This window comes from Tenrec ecaudatus, chromosome 10 (genome assembly GCF_050624435.1).
Source record: "Tenrec ecaudatus isolate mTenEca1 chromosome 10, mTenEca1.hap1, whole genome shotgun sequence".
In the NCBI taxonomy this organism is placed as follows: domain Eukaryota; kingdom Metazoa; phylum Chordata; class Mammalia; order Afrosoricida; family Tenrecidae; genus Tenrec; species Tenrec ecaudatus.
The window spans coordinates 112,215,732-112,235,955 of record NC_134539.1 but is presented as its reverse complement, the minus strand read 5'-3'; the positions used below and the strand labels follow the sequence as shown (position 1 = coordinate 112,235,955).

The following is a 20,224-nucleotide window of genomic DNA, read 5'->3' as shown; positions in this document are numbered from 1 at the left end:
AGCTAAGAGTCACAGAGGCTGATGTCTGCACGGCCCACTAGTCCCTTGACTCATCTCACTCTTCATTATTCCAGACAGGGCGAGACGGTAATTGCATTTTAGACAGCTGCTCCTAAGCGTTTAGGACCCTAGTTGCTATCCACAAAAATAGGAATGTCAAACATTGTCTTTGTGAACTATGTCATGCCAAATGACCTCGGTGTCCCTGAGATTAGGGTTCTGAGTCCCCAGGTCCAGAAACTTCACCCCACAAGGTGTATGCTTAAGAAGGGTTCGTAACTTTGGCTCTGTACTCCACCACACTTAGGAATCTATTTGCAGCACCGACACACAGACATGTGGAAATATCCTGCTATTCATATTTCTTGGTGTAGTCCCACCCTTCCGCCCCGTGTGTCTAGTTACATACTAGATAACCATTATTGCAGGTTGTGTATGTAACATTATTTAACTATGTGGCCTTTTAACTCTTGCAAACTTCCCAGCGTCTTCCCTTGCCTCCATCATTTTTTGCTGGTCTCCTCCTCATTGTATATGGACTCCCCCTTTATCCAAGTTTATATATTTCTTCTCTCTATTTTCCCCTCCCTCTCCTGCTACCATCAAATGAATGCTATGTTTCTTTTGGAGTGAAAGCCTCTTGTGACTTTTTATAATAGTGGTCTCATCCAGTATGTACCCCTTTGTTACGGAATAATTTCACTCAGCACAATGTCCTCCAGGTTCATCTAGGTTGTGAGATATTTTGCAGACTCCTCACTGTTCTTTAAGGTAGTGTAGTATCCCACTGTGTGTGTGTACCACAGTGTGTTTATCCATCTTCCACTGACGGGCATCTTTGTGTTCTTGTGACGAGTGCTGCGATGAGCATGGGCTCTACATGTCGGGGCTCTCATTTCTGCAGGACATGTATCAAGACGTGGGACGACGTGTCTCTACTTCCGTCTCTTCAAGGAAGTGCCACACTGTTTTCCACAGTGGCTGCAACATTTTACAGCCCCACCAACAGTGTGTAACTTTGGGGAAAAAAATCACCATATTAAAAAAAACACAAAACAGTAACAAAAGCGCCTTTTTATTTTCTTACACTTTCCTGCAAAGTATTCAAAAGGACCTCCTTGGACTCTAACGGCACTTCAGTTCTAGTTAAGAAGATTATTTTAATTGTTAATTTCCCAGTCTATTTTTATTAAATGGATCTGATAACAAGCAAGAATAGAAACCTCTTCCTCTTCTACAGTTTTCCTGGGTGTTAAGTTAATGTTTAAGACTTATAGGTATCTGGAAGACAAAGCTTCTTTGGAGAAAAAGAGTCGTTTCCTTCTAGTTCAGTACTGAAGTAGAATGTGGGTTCTATTGCCTCTATCTGTTGTTGAGAGGGCTTTCTGATGACTATCAAACTTTTAACCTTATGCATAAGCCCCAAGAGGAGAGTTTCAGCATTCCAAATTTAACTCAAAACAAAAGGCTTTGCTCTGAGTCTAACAAATGTTCCTTTCAGTTGTAAAACTGCTAATTTGTCCAAAGTCATACAATGTATTCACTGATTTTCTTGAAGATGACTCACTCAATAATCTGAAGCATAATGACTGTGTGTTCGTGACAATTCAAAACAACTGTAAAATGGCTTGTCATCTGAACTCTGAATTAATTCGGAGGCGTCAGTTACATTTTCTGAATTTATACTTCATAAGTATAAAGCAGCTGAAGCTGCATATTTCGGTAGAGAAAGAAGACTTAATTGCCAACTGTACTTTCCTAACTGCTTCCTCTAATGCTCTTCCAACTCCTTCATGGCTAAAACCAAAACTAAAAGAAAGCAAAACATCTACAGGTACAATCCAAACTCCAGGGGTTTCCATGAGAAACATATAAAGCGAGGGGAGATAGACCTTAGCTGTATCTGCACTCAACCACACAAACTTTGGAAGCGATCCGCAAATACCTAATGGGTACCTGGATGTGTGCAAGCGACGGCCCTTACTGCTTTACAGCCGTTCTCCGCTCCAGGATCAGTTGCATCAGCATCACTTAAGAACTTATTAAATATGCAATTTCTTGTCCCTTTACCCCCCCGCCACCCCCCAGTTACAAAATCACACAGCTGGCAGGACCTAGCAATCAAGGTTTTAAGCCTTCCAGGTGATTTTGATGTATAGTTTGAGACTCTAGAAGAGTTTTAGAATATATCAGTGTGTAAAATAGAAAAACATCGAGAAATGCAGATGCGATCTTAAAAAGTACACAAATCTTTGGTTTGTATTATAATACAAAACAATTATGGAAGTTTTCCTTATTTCCATTTCTTTAAAAGTCAAAGATTTGCAACAAAAACCAATGGCATTATTTATACCAAGGAAGGGAGATAGGATTTGAAAGAATGACAGAATACGTGAATTAAGAATCAATGGTTATCCTCAAGTATGGAGATCAACTGTCTGAATTTAACGTGCCTGTGGCTCTCATAGCCAGAGCCCTGGTATACAGTTGTTACTTGTTGGGCTGCAATCTGCATGGACGGTAGTTCCAGACCACCAGCAGCTCCTTGGGAGAAAGACAGCTTTTTACTCCCCTCAACAGTTAACCACCCACCGGGTGGTCGTGGGAGTGTCACTATGAATCAGCACTGAGTTCATGGCAGTGAGAGTGGCTCTCTCAAGGACCCCAGGTGGTGCACTCGTTAAAGTGCTTGGTGGTTAGATCCATCAGCCTTTTCTTGGGAGAAAGATGTGGCAGTATTCTTCTGTAAAGATTATACAGTTCTGCTCTGCCTTTAGACTTTAGAGGGTCACTAGGACTAGAAAGTGACGTAATGGCAATGGGTTTTTGGTTTGGTGGCTCTCACAGGGAGTCTTGTGGAACTGTAGCTAAATACTTGGCTGATATCAAAAGGTTGATGGTTTGAAGCCACCAGCCAGCCACTATCCAGGAAAGAGATGTGACAATCTGTGACAATTTACAGCCTTGAAAACCCTATGGGGCAGTTCTACTCTGTCCTTTAAGGATTGCGATGTGTATGGAATTGAAGAGACTGCAAATGGTTTGGTGGTTCTCCCTCAATTTCCAAGTTACCACCCTAACCCACAGGGCTCGTTGTCACACACTCTAGAGTCCAGTGCTTCTCAACCTTCCTAATGCCTCCACCTGTTCATACAGTTCCTCATGTGGTGGTGACTGACCCCCCAACCATAACATTGTTTTCATTGCTGCTTCATAATTATAATTTTGCTACTGCTATGAATCGGGAGACCTCTGAGAAAGGGTTGTTTGACCCCCAAAGGGGTCGCGACCCACAGGCTGAGAACCACTGCTCTAGTCAATGCACTCCTTAACTACCCAATTGGCCTCTCTGCTTTAAGACAGCTCCTGTTCCTCTAGTTTCTCATTAGCTTCTGCAGACTCTTCTCTAAACATTACAGCTGTCCCATGAGATTCTGACACAGAAAACCTGAAATGGTTGACTATGCACCTGGAGGCCTAGACAGGAAATGTAAATGAGTGAAGTAGGTCACAGACAAATTCTTTCACTTACCACAAAGAAACATGCTCATTCCTATTTTTATTAAAGATACTATTATTAGGGCGATAATAGTGAAGAAATGATAAACAGTGGTAAAAGGATGTGCAGCATATAAATGATAAGATGATAGCCCTACTTTTTGTATCCAACTTTCCTCAACTGCATTAAGCCCCCGCTTTCTCTCCCTTTCAGAACTTCACTTGTTATGATGCGCAGTACTTTCATTCTGGGCTCTCCAACCATTGTAACCATCAAATTATTTCAAGTCACTTCATATTAGTTCATATGCCCAATTCGATTTCAAATTCCTGGATGATGGAGCCATGTTTCTATGTTTTTAAACAGTTTTATTAGGATTTCACCCAAGTCATGCAATTCAATAATTCAGTCATATCAAGAAGAGTTGTACAATTGTCACTATATTATATTCTAGACAATGCTCTTCTGCCTTGTAGTCATTGTTATTCATATATAGTTTCCCCTAATTGTGGCAAAAAATATACACACCAGAACATTCTCCAAATCCACAACTTCTACTTGAATAACGTAGTACCTTTGATTATACTCTCCGTGTTGTACAAACACTGTTGATGTCCTTTTCCAGATTGTTCTACGACCACTGACATAAACTCAATGCCACCTCTGCATCAACTCTTTCCCTTCGCCTGTGGTAACCATTGGTCAAGTTGGGTTTCTTTCTTTTTTTTCCCTCATGGGTTTCTTGATATAGTATTCACAAGTCATATACACTCCTATGGTTAAATCGCTTTTAAAATGAGTTGTGTATACATAATCACAATCAGTTGTAGTGCTCCCTCCCCACCTCCCAGATTCATTGTTTGCTCCCAAATCCCTTCACCCTCCCTTCTCGCCCCCCTCCATAGCCCCAATAAATCATTGCATTAGTTATAATCTCTATGCATCTACTCTTTTTGTGCGTTACAAACTGGGAAACCCAACAGAAACAATAAAAAACAAAAACAAAATGGCAAGGATAAAATAATAATAATAATAACATGAAAAATACAAATAACGAGTAAGAAAGAGAAGACCACCATCAATATTAAAACAGTCAGGGGAAAAGTTTTCATCACAGAACAAGCAAGAAATGCTTGTGCCTGGAACAAATTCAGGTTGGGTCAAGAGGGAGGTCCACTGATCAAGTATTGAGTTCGATCCAGCATAATCTAGTTTACAATGATCTCTGATAGTAATGCTGTTTGATTGAGTCCATTGCCTGTGGCTAGATGGGGTCTGCCAGAACTTAATTTGACTAGATACTCTTCAGATGGGTTTTGGGCTCCCCCTCACTGTCCTTAATAGCCTTCTATAAATTGGATGTTTACAATTTAAGCTCTAATGCTTTTTCTTTTGTCATATTTGGGTTTTGTTATTCTCATCTTTGGATCACACAAGATGGTGTGCTTCTTCCATATGGACTTTGTTGACTCCTCAAACTCAGATGGCTGTATGTTTGAATACAAGCCTTTAACTTAAGACCCCAGACACTATTCCATTTGATAGCCGGGCACCATCTGCTTTCTTCATCGCACTTTGCTGTAGCACCTTTGTTTTTACTAGTCATTTCATGAATGTAAGTATTGAGCAGGGCCATGTTATCAGAACTAACTCTTCTTGGATTGGGGCTGGAGTTAAGTGGGAGCCCAGAATTCATCTGCCTGCCCAGAGTCATGGGATTCATGTTTATTTTGGCTGTTGTATTATGACAAAATTAGAACCCCCAAAAGACCACCACCACTTGAAGAAAGCTGATGGTGCATGGCTATCAAAAGATACAGTATCTATAAATTATCAAGAGTTCATGAGGGAGGGAGGGTGGGGAAGGGAGGGGAGGAAAGTGAGGAGCTGATACCCAAGGCTCAAATAGAAAGAAAATGTTTTGAAAATGATGATGGCAACAAATGTACAAATGTGCTTGATAGATGGATTGTGATAAGAGTTGTACAAGCCCCCAATAAAGGACTAAAAAAAAAAAAGACCACTACTACCAACAGCAACAAACCAACCAGCATACAAACAAACAAACAAAAGGCAGAGAAACACAAACCAAAGAAACAAAAGAGGAAAACACTGTCAATCATCCTCCTGGGATATAACTGCTAACATCAACAATTTTCCAATGATATGGCACTCTACTGTCCGTTTGAGGAGTTCATTCGAGCACAATTCTACTGCGCGCCACACCCCATGAGTTGTGGTGCTATACAGTTCAATCTCCTGATCAATTGTGCTCTCTTTACCCTGAGCATAGAGATGGTGACAGGGAAAACTTCCTGCATCAAGTCTTAGATGTGCAGATCCCTACCTGTCATATCAATGCAAGGGGCCACAGAGGTATTAAATATACGGTGATTCAGGGTCTCTTTCCATTGGACACCCACCAAGCCAGGGGTTCCCCCAAGGTTCAATGACTATCACTTTCATGGCGCGGGGCAGCCACTCTCTGCTTCCTCCCCCAACAGAGTACCCCAGTCCTCAGCCCATTCAATCGGCCTCTATGTTGCGTCTCTCTGGTATAGCCCCTGGGGGATGCCATGCAGCCGGCAAGGCCAGTCATGCTATTTCCTCTTTCTATTCCATTTACTCCTAGCCCTGGGAGGGAGCAGAAACAGAGTTAAGATGGTAAGACTCACCAGTCTGATGTTGTCTTCTGGGCGGAGTAAAATGAACATTGCTTGAAGATGCTGTTGGAGATCGCCTGGTAAGATTTACAGAACAAGGACTATTAATCTCCATTCTAATGTAAATAGAGAAGAGTCCTTCTACCTTAATGACTTTTATATACAGAAACTTCTAGGTCACTGAAAAATTCTAACTAGTCAGAGCAAAAAGGAACATGGTGGACCACTTCTTCATACATTCATTTTCAGTCTGTACTGCATTAAAATTTGTATTGTTTCTATCAATGCAAGGAGCTCTTGAAATGAATTCTAGTTTTGAACGATGGTGGAAGCTGTTAGGGGTGATGATGAGATTTCCTGGGAAGAGGCAGTCCTGCTTGGAATCTCAGGTCCATGGCATTTTGAGAATGGGGTGCGTGTAGTGCTAGAAAAATTATCCCCAATTCTCAGAAACGAAAAAGAAATCGTTTTGAAATTCCCACTTTGATAAAACCTGTAATCCTAATCTTCCATTGAACTTAATCTAAAGAAGATTTATGACTTAAACTGCCGACAGTTTAAAACAATTTCTGCATTCGAGGCTGATGTTAATTTAAAGTCAGCGTACTTATGAAATAGAATGGGTCTCAAGTGATTACAGCCTAATGGACACTATTATTGAGTAGTTGAAAGTGGGCAACCATTATTTGAGTGCTCACTTGTTCATACATATCTTGTGAAATGAAGTAGAAATTTCTTTTTATTAAACTGTTCTATTGTACCTCCTATTCGGCATGAGGAAATCAGAGGCTTTGGAAGACAGGAGGCAATTAGATTATGAGGTGTTATAAGTTATCACAATCAGAGAACAAAAAATCTTCATTCTGCCCACTCATCTTTAGCTCTTTTTTAGGGCGAAAGCATAGGCTCTCAAACTTACTTGCCCCACACTCCCTGTTCAAATAGTGCTGCTCTGAATCATCCAGCAATGACTAACTTTGGTACTATAGCCTAGAATCCAGGGTAAAGTGTGGGTACCTGCTTTGGAAGCCTTCTGGGATCCTTCCAGTCCCCTTGCATGGGAGGGCAGTAACATCCACTTTGGGAAACACTGGCTACAAGCGATCGGCAGAGCCATAACATCATGGATGCCAATGTAACCTGTTTTCACATTGGTTTTAGAATCTACAAGCATCACTTCTCTCTAGGAAATTCATAGCTATTAATTATGAAATACTGATGTGTGAATAAAGTAGACAGGGGCAAAAACACCCCAAAAATGTAGATTGGCAAACAGGTGTATCTGTCTAGAAGGTCAGCGAGTCAGAAAGCCTTTCTTTTTATCTCCTCCTTTGAGTGCCCATGATTTTCCTGTTCTCAAAGAACAATTTTCTTGTCTTTTTCTCCATTTCACTGCAGGCTTTTGACCATTTCATTACAGAATCTTCAAAATTTCAAAAGTGAAAAAGGAGAGTAATTATGTTTGTTCAAATCTGGAGACACAATCTAAGTCTCCTGTCTAAGAGCCAGTATGGGCTCCTATGTCCATCCCCAGGAGAAATGAAAGCATGTCCACACAGAAACACTATAGACCAATGTTAACAGGAGCCACTTTCAAAACAGGAAATGGAAACCCAAACAAATGCCCATCAACTGATGAATAGGTAAATATAAATGCGGTATAGCCAAACAAAAATCTACTATTTGGCAATAAATATAAATTAACTGCTGACACACACACACACACACACACACACACACTGTAACATGAATGAATGTTAAATATTATGCTAAGTGAAAGAAGCCAGTCTCAAGGACTATTTAATATGAAATGTCCCAAAGAGGCAAATCTATAAAGGAAGAGGATCAGTGGTTGCTTAGGGCTGGGGGAGGAGGGGGAAATAGGGAATGATTTCTGATGAGTATGGAGCGTCTTTTTTTTTAAGAGTGGAATAAATTTATTATATAGGATAAGGAATTTTAAGAAAGCTAAAATCATTTTGAATAAAAAGTATATACTTTCAACATCATTTTCAAAAGAATAATAAGAAGTTAAGTGAACATTTTCAAGGGTATAGTCAGACATACAAAAATAATATAAGCGAATTTACATTAATCATTATACTTGGCTTACAGGAGCTTCTTTTAAGAGTGATAAAATGTTCTTAGAATGATTATGGTAGTGGTAGCAATGTGCAGATGCTAAAAAGATTGAACTACAGACTTTAAAAGGGTGAAATGAGTGAAAGCAGTGTAGGCAGGCAAAAACAATGCAATGTGACTGAGTTTAGAAGGACATCGAGTTAAGCACCTGAACTCATGCTGCTGCTGTTAGGTTTCATCGAGTCAGGTCTGACCATAGTGACCCTATGCACAACCGACCCACACAGCCTGGTCCTGCGCCATCCTCACAACTGTACCTATGCCTGCGGCTGCCACTGTGTCAACCCATCTCATCAAGGGCCTACCTCTTTTTGCCGCCCCTCCACTTTAGCAAACATGACCTTCTTCCCCAGGGACTGGTCTCTCCTGACAACATGTTGAAAGTTGTATGACCAAGCCTTGCAAGCCTTGCCTTTAAGGAGCAGTCTGGCCATACTTCATCCAAAACAGATGGGTTTGACCTTTTAGTAGTCCAGGATATTTTCAATATTCTTCACCAGCCCCACAATTCAAATGCATTTATTTTTCTACAGTCTTCCTTACTCAATGCCAAACTTTCACATGCATATGATGCAATTGAGAATGCACCGTGGTCCTCAAAGAAACATCCTTGCTCTTCAATCCTCTAAAGAGGTCTTGTGCAGTACATTTACCTAGTGCAATACGTATTTTCATCTCTTGATGGCTGCTGGATCCAAGTAAGACAAAATCCTTGACCACTTTTCTCTATCATGATCTTATCATTTGGTCCAGTTGTGAGAATTGTGGTCTTTCTTACATTGAGTTGTAATCTATACTAAAGGCTACAATACTTTATCTTCATCAGCAAGTGCTTCAATTTATCTCACTTTCAGCAAGTAAGGTTGTATCCTCTGCACACCTAAGTTGTTTAGAAGCCTTCCTCCAATCTTGATGAGGCAGTTTTCTTCATATAATCCAGCTTCTCATGATATGCTCAGCATAAAGATTGAACAAGTATGGTGACAGGATACAAATTTTTTTTTTAAGGATACAAATCTGATGCACACCTTTCTTGATTTTAAACTATGCAGTATTCCCATGTACTGTTTACACAACTGCCTCTTGATCCTTGTACACCGAAAGTAAAATGAAGTGCTCCAGAATTCCCACTCTTCCCCAAGGCGTTCACAGTGTATTATGGTCCACACAGTTGAATACCTTTGAATAGTCAAGGAAGTACAAGTGAACATCTTTCTGCTTTGAGCCAAGGTCCATCTGACATCAGCAATAATATCTCTTGTTCCACGCCCTCTTCTGAGCCTGGCCTGAACTTCTGGAAATTCCCTGTCAAGGTGCTGCTGTAACCATTGTTGGATGATCTTAAAATTTTTTTGTGTGTAGTATCAAATTTCCCTTTGTCTTATCACTAGAACCCCGTGGTGGTGTCTTTAAGCAATGAACTGCTAACTGCAAGTTTAGCCAGTTCAAATCCACAGCACTCTCTGGGGAGAATGTTGAGGCTACCTGCTTGTGGGAAGATTTATAGTCTTAGAAACCCTATTACCCAGGCTTGCTCTGAGTTGGAATCAACTTCATAGCAGTGGGTTTTCTATGCTATTAGAGAAAATAACCTTAAGCAAAGGATTTTCAGAATGGGAAACTCCAGGTAAATGGCAGACCAAAGTCCCTGGCTCTAAGCACTCTTGACCCAAAGATCCAACCAGTTTCTATCTGCAGGACAGACAACATTTAGGGAGCCCCATCCTTAGTAAGGTTTCTTTGGAGAGTCGAGGGTGTGGAAGCTCCGGTTTGCAAACAGTGACCAGGACTGCTCACAACAAAGTGGTTATTTCCCATGGAGAGACTGTCACAGAGACCAACAGAGACAATCTATTGGCATTCTCTTTTAAAAAAAGTTTCACTGGCACTTTATTCTCATCACTCTAAGGAGTTTTGGTGGTGCTGTCGACTAAATGCTGAACTGTTAATCTCAAGGTTGGCAATTCAAAACCACCAACCGAAATGAGGCTATCTGCTTCCACGGAGATGTACCTGGGCATCCCTATATAGGGTTGCTACCGGTCACGGTCAACTTGGTGGCAGTGGGTTCAGGTGTTTTGGTGTTAAGATTCCTCCCCAAATTTTCCTACATATTTCTTGCCACTGATAGCTAAGTTCCAGATTTCTGTTAGATTTCCCTTTTAAAAGTTACCAGATAGTCACCTATAATATCATTTTTTTGATTGTCCAGAAAAAAAGTTCTAACTAGTTCGAGAAACATACTTCAGAGAGTACAATCAGACACAGCAAGTTCTTGATGTGCTCTTGATTCTGCCATCATCTTCTCAGTTTCCGTGAGCTCAGCTGGGGCAGCTCCAGCACGAGTGACGGTCTGGTTTTTATGTGCTGCCTTTATACTCACGCTGCCTCATCTGTTCTGGTCTGGGTCACACACCAAGCCCATTCAGTGTGTGTCAACGCTGCTTTTCTTTTTAGTATGGGGAAAGCCAAGTCAGCAATATCAAGCAGAAGTCTGGGGGGCAATTGAGTTTGGAAGTATGAAGTCAACTAGGGCCAGAAACTTGAAAAGCCACTGACACACATCACAGGGAAATTTGGCCACCACCTTAGTCCAACAAGCTGAATTAAAACCAATAATTTGTCGTCTTTTTACTGTAAGTGACAAATAGCCACACCAAACAGAAACACGAAGCTTAGCTCTGGCTACTTCCTCTGTGCATGCAAGCTTTTTAGGGAAGTGCTTGTTCTTCTTTTTGGTGATAGGCATTGAGGGGAAAGATTTTAGAAAGCTTAATCAAAGGCTACTTTTTTCTTTAAAAAAATGTTCCCTGGCTACAGTGTTTGGGTGGGAGGATAATACGTGTCCAGCGAGACAAGATTATAATTCTGAGCTGCTACATTTCACTTGCAGCTCCATGAGGCCAAACTGGAAGCAAGACAGCCATGAGCATGGTGAGAAGACAAAACTCAAAAGAAACCTCACTGGATTCAGTCAAACCTAAGGGGAATAAAAAAAGTATCATGGCTCTGGTTCCAGTTCACACACACGGGCTTATTCCAAACAAAACATGTTTAAACATGCCTCTCCAATCAGTGGGTGGCTGCAGTTAAGTTCTCTCTGTAATAAACTTGTCTCAATAGGACAACTTCAAAAACGGGGATACTTTTGGTGTCATGGACCAAAATGATTCTGAGGTCAGGGCTAATATAAAATGTTTAACACAACTGAAGTGGACACACTCCCAAATCACTGATGCTTTGCAACAAGTTTACAGGAAAGCTGCGTCCCCAGTTTTTAGATGGATCAAGTATGGTAAGGCTGATCAGACGACCTGACAGAGAGCCCAAGACCATGAACTTCAATGAAAGAAGAAAACTGTGGCTAAAGGCCAGACACTGGTGGAAGAAGTCTCTAGAATTAGCACTGATTGGACAACGACTCAGAGGCAGGGATCTCAATGGTTCTGGCATTTTCAAGTTGAAGCAAACATTTGGGCCTCCGTAAGCTTTTGGTTTTGGTTCGATGGGTGCCAAAGTGTAACATGAAGACGAGCTAGTCCAGAGAGTTAAACTCCATTAGTCTCTAAGTAAGATAGAAGCTAAGGGGTTGATTTTATGGAAAGAATTGTAACTGAGGCTAAACCTTGGTAAATTCAAGGCAGAGGCAGCTCAGAAGGTATGGTTACCGTGTGGTTTATTTTATTTTCATCCCAATTGGTTCTATTTTCTTAGAGGGCACAAGATAACAATGGGGCGTATTAGGGAGAAGTTCTTTTCTTTCTTTCTTAAAAATTTTAAAAAATTAATCATTTTATTGGGTGCTCTTACAAATCTTAGGACAATCCATCATTCCATTGTATTGAGCACACTTGTACATATGTTGCCATCAACATTTCCAAAACATTTTCTTTCTACTTGAGCCCTTGGTATCAGCTCCTCTTCCCCCCACCCTCCTCCATTCTCCCACCCTTGTGAATCCTTGTTCAAGTATATATTATTGTTGTTATTTCATGTCTTACACTGTCTGTTGTCTCCCTTCATCCACATTTCTGTCATTCGCCCCTCTGGGGGTGGGCTATATATCCAATCTTGTGATGGGTTCGCCCTTTCTCCCTCTCCTCCTCACCCTGTCCCCACCATCCCCCTACTGTCATGATATCACTACTCCCACAACTGTTCTTGAGGGTTTATCTGTCCTCAATCCCATGTGCTGAGAGCTCCTATCTGTACCAATGTGTGCGCTCCGAGGGAAAAGTTCTTAAAGGAAATTGCGTACTGTGCTGGTGAGAAAGAGTCCTGGAAGGTTGCACTGAGGCAAACCTCACCCCCTCCACCCTTTCAAATTTCTGTTCAAAAGACAATCATTTTAAAGGGACGGGCTTTGAGTAGCTGCAGATGGCCCAAACTGTTCTTTGCGTGTACGCCGAGTAAATGGAACAGCTTAGCATTCTTCAGGGAGGCGAAAGAAACATGGGCTTTACAAATATACAGACCTAGATACTGAGAAACAATCACTTCATATTTTGACTTTTTTTTCCCCCAATGAGGATTTCTATTATTTTATTTATTTTTGACATACCCTCGTCAGCTAAACTCAATTACTGACTCAGTGGGGTCTAGTATATCTGTTTTCTTTGTTCCTTTCAGAATACTAATTGCAATTTCTTCCACTCCTGCCGGGCACATCACATCAAAGTGGCACATTCAGGACAAGAAACCCTTTTGTACAGCACTGATTAGGATTTCTCCAACTACTATCCTCACAATGACTTTTAAATCCCCGCACCCTCCCGCCCCAAAATGTAACAAGCGTTTATTTATTTACTGTTAGTAGGTTATTTAAAAATCAGATTCTTACATATATTTACTCAAGTCATACAGTTGATTATTTATTTTATAATGTTACTCCTTGTTTTTATAAACATCTTCTGTGTTAAATGTCCTTTTGGTGTGTACACATTCAAGATTACAGGCTTTTAAGAGCTGGCATTTCAGTATGTGATATAATGCATATATCACGGCAATGGCAGTGTTTACTTTTATTTAGCTTAATTAAAATACAGTCTCACTCGTCTCTCACCATCTCTACAGAAGTGATAGAAACAAGAAGTTTAACCTTTGCGTACCCACTAACTCCTGCTGTCAAGTGAACTCTGACCCACAGGGACCCTACAGAGGGTTTTCCTCAGTTGTGAATCTTTTCAGGAGCACCCTGCCTCAACTCTCTTGCGCAGAGTGGCTCTTAGCTAGCAGTCCAGGGCTTACCTGCCAGGGCCACCAGCGCTCCTAATCTTGGATCAGAGGAAGATATTAAATTTTCATAAACTCCCAGGGAACATCTGAACATGCTTTTGTTATCAATACTTCCTTCATCAAGAAGTCTAAGATGATGGCAAGAGTGGTTTTGTAGCTTTCTATTACTACCCAGAGTGCTCCTTAGAGGCTAGGATGGGAAGACTTCGTCTTAGGTACTTTGGACATGCTGTGGGGGCGGTCAGTCCCCGAAGAAGCACATCATGTATGGTAAAGTGGAGGGGCAGCAAAAAAAGAGGAAGTTTCTCAAGGAGCTGGACTGACACCATGGCTACAATAATGGGCTCAGGCCACTGTGAGGATGGCATAGGACCATGCAGTGCTTCATTCAGATGTGCATAAGGTCGTTGTGGATTGGAACTGATTCAATGGCACCCAACAGCAATGTTGTCACCCAGCAAAAATTCATTCAACATTTATGACAACTGCCAGGTCCCTGGGCTGCAAATGGTTTGTGCTTGGCTACTAACCTAACGGTCTGAACCTATCCCGTGGCCCTGAGGAAGAAAGGCCTGAGAATCTGCTTCTATAAAGATACAGCCAAGAAAACCTCATGATTGCAATGAGTAAGAATCAATTCAATGACAATGGGTTTTTTATTATGTGTGCAAGGTATTCCTGCTAAGTGCTAGAAATACAGTATGTGGGAGTGAGAAAAAAATTATAGCAGAGAACAATGCTTTCTTTCACTATTACAGAAGTGTAGGAGAAAGAAATAGTGATAAAGTAGCCAGCCTGTTAAAGCAGACCAAAAGGCAGAGTAACCAGAAATGCGTTTGTGGGGCTTTACCTGCATGCTTGTTGCGCCGGTGGCTGATTCTTGGTGTGGACGATCCATTTCCCCGGGGTAGAAAGAGGGCAGCACCTTTCACAGTTAGAAAGCTCTCGCTGATACTACAAGAAAAAAGTTAGAAGAAAATACATCACCCATGGAAGGAAATCAAAGAGGAGGAGATGGGAACTGGTTTCAGGATTATTCCCTGTTCCAAAGGGAATCCAACTTTGTGGGGTAAAGTAAAAATAAAACCAGGGGAGGCCCTGGACATGGACACACACACACACACACACACACACACACACACACACACACACACACACACACGATATTCTATACATATTACATAGTTGCAATTTAGAGTGAAAGCCCTGGAAATGAGCAAACTGACAACAGAAAAGGAGGGGGCTTTGGATCCTCAGAAGGTTGGGTTTAAATCCTGGCTCTGCTACTTCCTACCTGAGGGAACCTTTGGGGGCCTTAGTGTCCTTCTGTGTAAAACAGGGGTAATAAAACAAGGTTGTTATGAGAAGTCAATGAGTAAACAAAATGAAATCAGCTCTAGAATGTTCACTGAATTCTAAATGTATTAATCAAGTGGCACAAAGCCGGTAAACCTTTGCGGTGACTTGCCAACTGAACTGGCACAGGGCTTCTAAAAAAGCAAAACATCCTGAGAATTCTCAGGCACCACTTAAAATTTTGCATGCTGGCAGGGAGGGGCCGTCTTGACTTTGTTTTGTTTTCCTCTTTAAATAAAGCATTGGGTTCTGTGGTCTGTTGCACAAGCTTTGTCTCTTGTTACATCTGCGGTGTGCACATGTTACCCGGCTGTGGGTCACTCTGTTTCTCTCGCATTACGGGAACAACCTAAACAAAATGTCTGAGTGGCAGGATGAGTGGGGCACACCACAGACAGGAAATGAAATTCACACTTCTGCCAACACAGCAACTGTCTGTTCTACCAAGTGAAAATATTTTTAAAATAAAGGTTAAATAATTCTACCTGTTTTTCAGGCACAGTAACAGCATTGGAAACTTTGATTTCCAGTAAACAAAGCAGTTCTCTAGACTCCCCAAAATAAGGTTATTTGTTGAGATCGTAACACAACTGAGCATACTCCAGTCATTCCTTTTGTGAGACGGAGGCAGTTTCTCTTTGTTTCAAACACCAGTTTGCCTTCAGTGTTTTTGTAGTTTAGCAGTATGTTCTCAGATATACTTGTTGCTTATGCTTTAAGGCACATCTACACATGGTTCTTTAAGATGGAGTATTTTCACAAGTGGGGGCTAGTTGTGGGGACCAGGTTCCTTGGTCAAGATGCCTGGGATTAAGAATTTTATGAAATTTCAGATTTCATAATGCCCAATTTTAAAAGAAAGAGCAGGAGTCAAACCACATCACATGTGGTATGAGAAAAGCAGAGGCCTGACTTTTCTACCTGGATCATTTACCCAAACCTCAAAGAGCTTTTCTGACCAAGCAAGATGCGTAGCAGACCCCAGAGATTGCCCTAGGAGGTGGGACAGGTTCCTGGAGAGCTGTTAACAGACATATTTAGAATGGCACAATCAATCCTCTCTCTACTCTATGGCTCAGACACCATCCCTCAGTTATCACAGAAGTGGCATATTCTTAGTTAGTCAAAAGAGGACAAGGAATGAGAATATGGCTGATTATGAAAACCCTTCATCATTACTGAAAAAAAAAACTCAAGCTCAGTGCTATCAAAGATGAGAAGCAGCATGTAAGTGAAAGAACAAAATTCACAACTACCAGGGCTTAGGTGGACCCAAGGCAATTATACTTCATTGCATATGAAAATGTATGAATATGAATAGAACTGCATATAAATTTAATTACATGTATTTCTGTATAAGATAAAAAAGCTAAAGCACACCTGTTGTGATCACGAGGTGCTGAAGGGATCAGTTATCATGCACCAAAGAACAAAAATCTTATTGTGCGCTCACTTCCATGATATGATTGCTGAAGACAAATGGGTGCATAAGCAAATGAGGCGAAGAAAGTTGATGGTGCCCGGCTATCAAAAGAGATAGCGTCTGGGGTCTTAAAGGCTTGAAGGTAAACAAGCGGCCATCTAGCTCTGAAACAACAAAGCCCACGTGGAAGAAGCACACCAGCCTGTGTGATCACGAGATGTCGAAGGGATCAGGTGTCAGGCATCATCAGAACAAAAAATCATCTCAGTGAATGAGGGCGGGAGTGCGGAGTGGACACCCAAAGCCCATTTGTAGGCCACTGACATCCCCTTACAGATGGGTCTTGGGGAGGAGACGAGCCAGTCAGGGTGCGATGTAGCAACGAAGAAACATACAACTTTCCTCTAGTTCCTAAATGCTTCCTCCTCCCCCACTATCATAATCCCAATTTGACTTTACAAATCTGGCTAAACCAAAGGATATACGCTGGTACAGATAGGAACTGGAAACGCAGGGAATCCAAGGCGGATAATCCCTTCAGGACCAATGGTGTGAGTGGTGATACTGGGAGGGTAGAGGGAGAGTGGATTGGAAAGGGGGAACCGATTATAAGGATCTACATGTGACCTCCTCCCTGGGGGACAGACAACAGAAAAGTGGGTGAAGGGAGATGTTAGACAGGGCAAGATATGACAAAATAATAATTTATAAATTATCAAGGGTTCATGAGGAAGGGGGGAGTGGGGAGGGAGGGGAATAAATGAGAAGCTGATGCCAGGGGCTTAGGTGGAGAGCAAATGTTTTTAGAATGATGAGGGCAATGAATGTACAGATGTGCTTTACACAACTGATGTATGTATGGATTGTGATAAGAGTTGTATGAGCCCCTAATAAAATGATTTTGAAAAAGGACAAAAAGTTTAATACTTCCTGTTAGAAGGGTAAAAGAATAATTTACATAATTATTAGTTTTTGGAAACAGCTGCCCAGAGAAAGAATCAATTGACATAAAGTTGATCTCTAATGAAAAATCTCTGTGTTAGAAAAACACAACTGATTACAAAAAAAGGGGGGAGCGGCTTGGACAGAAAAGTAAAGGAAAAATCTTTACATGTTTTCTGAATTGACTTGTGTCTAGCTCAGAAGTAGGACTTTTCCAACAAAACCTATGGAACCAATCATCTGTGATTACAGATGCCTTCATGTTGATATGGGTTACGCCTGGGCTGTTAACCACAGTGCTTGTCTTTCTTTACAACCCACCAGCTGATCTGAGGGAGGCAAAGGGAGATTGATGAGGCGGGTCAGCATCTGTGAAGATCTGCAGTCTGAGAAAGCCTGTATCGGGTTCCTAAGAGTCAGGATTGACTTGACCATAGTGCAATTTCTTTTTAAGTCAATTGCAAACTCAAAGGGACTTAAGGACCCTTACATTAAGAAGCAATAAAGATAAATGAATACTACTTTCCCTGATCTAAAGCCTAATTAGCAGCTTGGTATGAAAGCGACACAGGATTGCCTATGCAACAGTGACAGTGAAGCTTCCCAGAGAGCTTCAGAACAACTAAAGAACATCTACTGCTTTCTTTGCCCGAAGATTACTTGCTCACCAAGGGGAAGTCGCCTCTGGTTACAAATAAGAAATGAGCTATGCACAACTAACTCAACTAGATGTTGACTGTATGCTAGGCACTGTGCTAAGCACTTTATTTCATTTCATCCTTACAAGAATACATTGAAGGAGGTGCTATTTTTACCCCTAACTTACACAGATGAGATTGAGGGACCAAGAGATTATAAATAATCGGGCCAAGATCATAATCCTCAGGGCAAGAATTCAAACCAAGGTCTGACTTGAAAATTCATGCTCCGACTCACTCTCTACTGTACTAGTTTATGGCAGTTGAAATAGGGTAACTTCTATACAGAGCTTTGAGAATTTTAAGTAGGGTATAGGAGTGAGTTTAAAGGGCTGAAATCCATCCATTTTAACTCTCCTTATTCTTTTTTCCTCGCCCTTTCTTTCTCTCCAAGGGCACAGCCAGAAAGAAAGTACTAAGGTAATGCAGAATATCTAATTAAGAGATGACCCTAGGTGAGTGAAGTCTTTGGAGATGTATCCACCAGTAGGATGGAACAGTAGAAGAAGGGAAATTTCTACTAGGAATAATATTAGAGTTTCAGTAGCAAAGATAGAAAAAAGAGTACTCCAAAAAACAAACATTAGAAGGTCAACACCAGTTGGAGTTAAATCATTCAAGAATACAAATCTTACAGAAAAGGAAATATCCAAATAATACATATATTTGGGAAGCACTCTGTCTCAATTCCTCTTGATCAAAAATAGAATGTGAAATTTGTTGACTGGCAGTTTCTTTTCAGGCAGTGTATAGGAAAGGTCAACTAAGGGGAGAAAATGCTTAACTGGACTGAGGTTGGAATCATCTTTGAGGAATGTGGTCAGGGTAACCATCCGTGACCAACAGGAACGCCAAGAAAGCCAACCAAGCAACAGCATACCTGGCAGTATCACTCAATGTCAGATGGATAGAAATTCTTCTGTTTATATGTAACACACATAAAAAGAAATGGATCATTCACTCTGCGCTTCAGAAAATGGGTGTAACATTTTCATTTCAACATTAAAATGAAAGAAGTAGATTATCATTAATGTTTATAAAGCTAAACTCCTGTTTTTTAATTTCTGTGGTTCTGTCTGAAGTCATAATTTATAGGCAGATTTTAATATAATATTCAGTAGATAGAATGCTTTTGAACAAGGTGAGTTGGTTGGCATTTATGTTAAATTCAAATACATAATCTGCAGTGTTACATTTCTGTCTTGAAGAATATTGATCTAGGGCAGCGGTTCTCAACCTTCCCAATGCTGCGACCCTTTAATACAGCTCCTCATGTTGTAGGGACCCCTCAACAAAATCATTTTCGTTGCTACTTCCTCACTGTCATTTTGTTATGAATCAGACAATGCCTGTGAAAGGGTCGTTCCACCCCAAAGGGGTCGCAACCCACAGGTTGAGAACCGCTGATCTAGGGAAGCTGTTTTCAAATATGTTTCACCCTGCCAACACCATCATCCCAAATCTTTCCCTAGAAATCAGTTGTCTTATTTTCAGGCATAAAATGCCAGGGCTGTGTTTGTTCATCCACGAGGTAGAAAGGAGTTTATATTTCTATCTTGGGAAAGATAAAATATGAGAAAGTTTCAAATATGAGACCGGAGGCTAAAAAGACTAAACAGATCTTTTTTTTTTTTAACAATTTATTGGGGCTCATACAATTCTTATCCCAGTTCATACATATACATACATCAATTGTATAAAGCACATCTGTACAGTCTTTGTCCTAATCATTTTTTTCTCCTCTTTTCTTTTTTTACATTTTATTAGGGACTCATACAACTCTTATCACAATCCACACATATACATACATCAATTGTATAAAGCACATCCATACATTCCCTGCCCCAATCATTCTCAAGGCATTTGCTCTCCACTTAAGCCCCTTGCATCAGGTCCTCTTTTTTTTTTCCCCTCCCTCCCCTTAAACAGATCTTCTAACAGAAATTAGTTTCTTCTTTTGTAACACATACATAGAAATTTAGTGGTCAACATTAGTGCCTACTAGTACTGGCTAAAGCTGAGTCCCTAAATTTGATTGCGAAAATTAACAGCACGCCTCCAGGTACTGAGAAAACTCTGATTCTGTAATCCTAAAGATTAGATAACGAGAGTAAATCCAAGTCAAATACCGTTCTCTGTAATTAGAACATCCCCGTCCTACCCCCATCACACATTGCCATCCAGTCAAGTGACACTGGAGGAACTTATGCGCCTCGTACCCTCTTCCCCAAGGAATTGACTCCCAGACACAGGCGTGCCTGTAGAT

At 41.0% G+C, this 20,224-nt stretch overlaps 1 protein-coding gene across 3 annotated transcripts in view; it reads right to left on the bottom strand.

The window, feature by feature from the left end:
• Window positions 1-20,224, bottom strand: part of SSH2 (slingshot protein phosphatase 2) — a 256,657-nt gene that overhangs the window by 55,958 nt on the left and 180,475 nt on the right. For all 3 annotated transcript variants that reach the window (XM_075561265.1, XM_075561267.1, XM_075561266.1), the window contains 2 exons: window positions 14,390-14,493; window positions 6,175-6,239 (listed from right to left, as the gene is read on the bottom strand). In XM_075561265.1, the coding sequence (XP_075417380.1) occupies window positions 6,175-6,239; window positions 14,390-14,493 (169 nt within the window). The remainder of the gene's footprint in view (window positions 1-6,174; window positions 6,240-14,389; window positions 14,494-20,224) is intronic.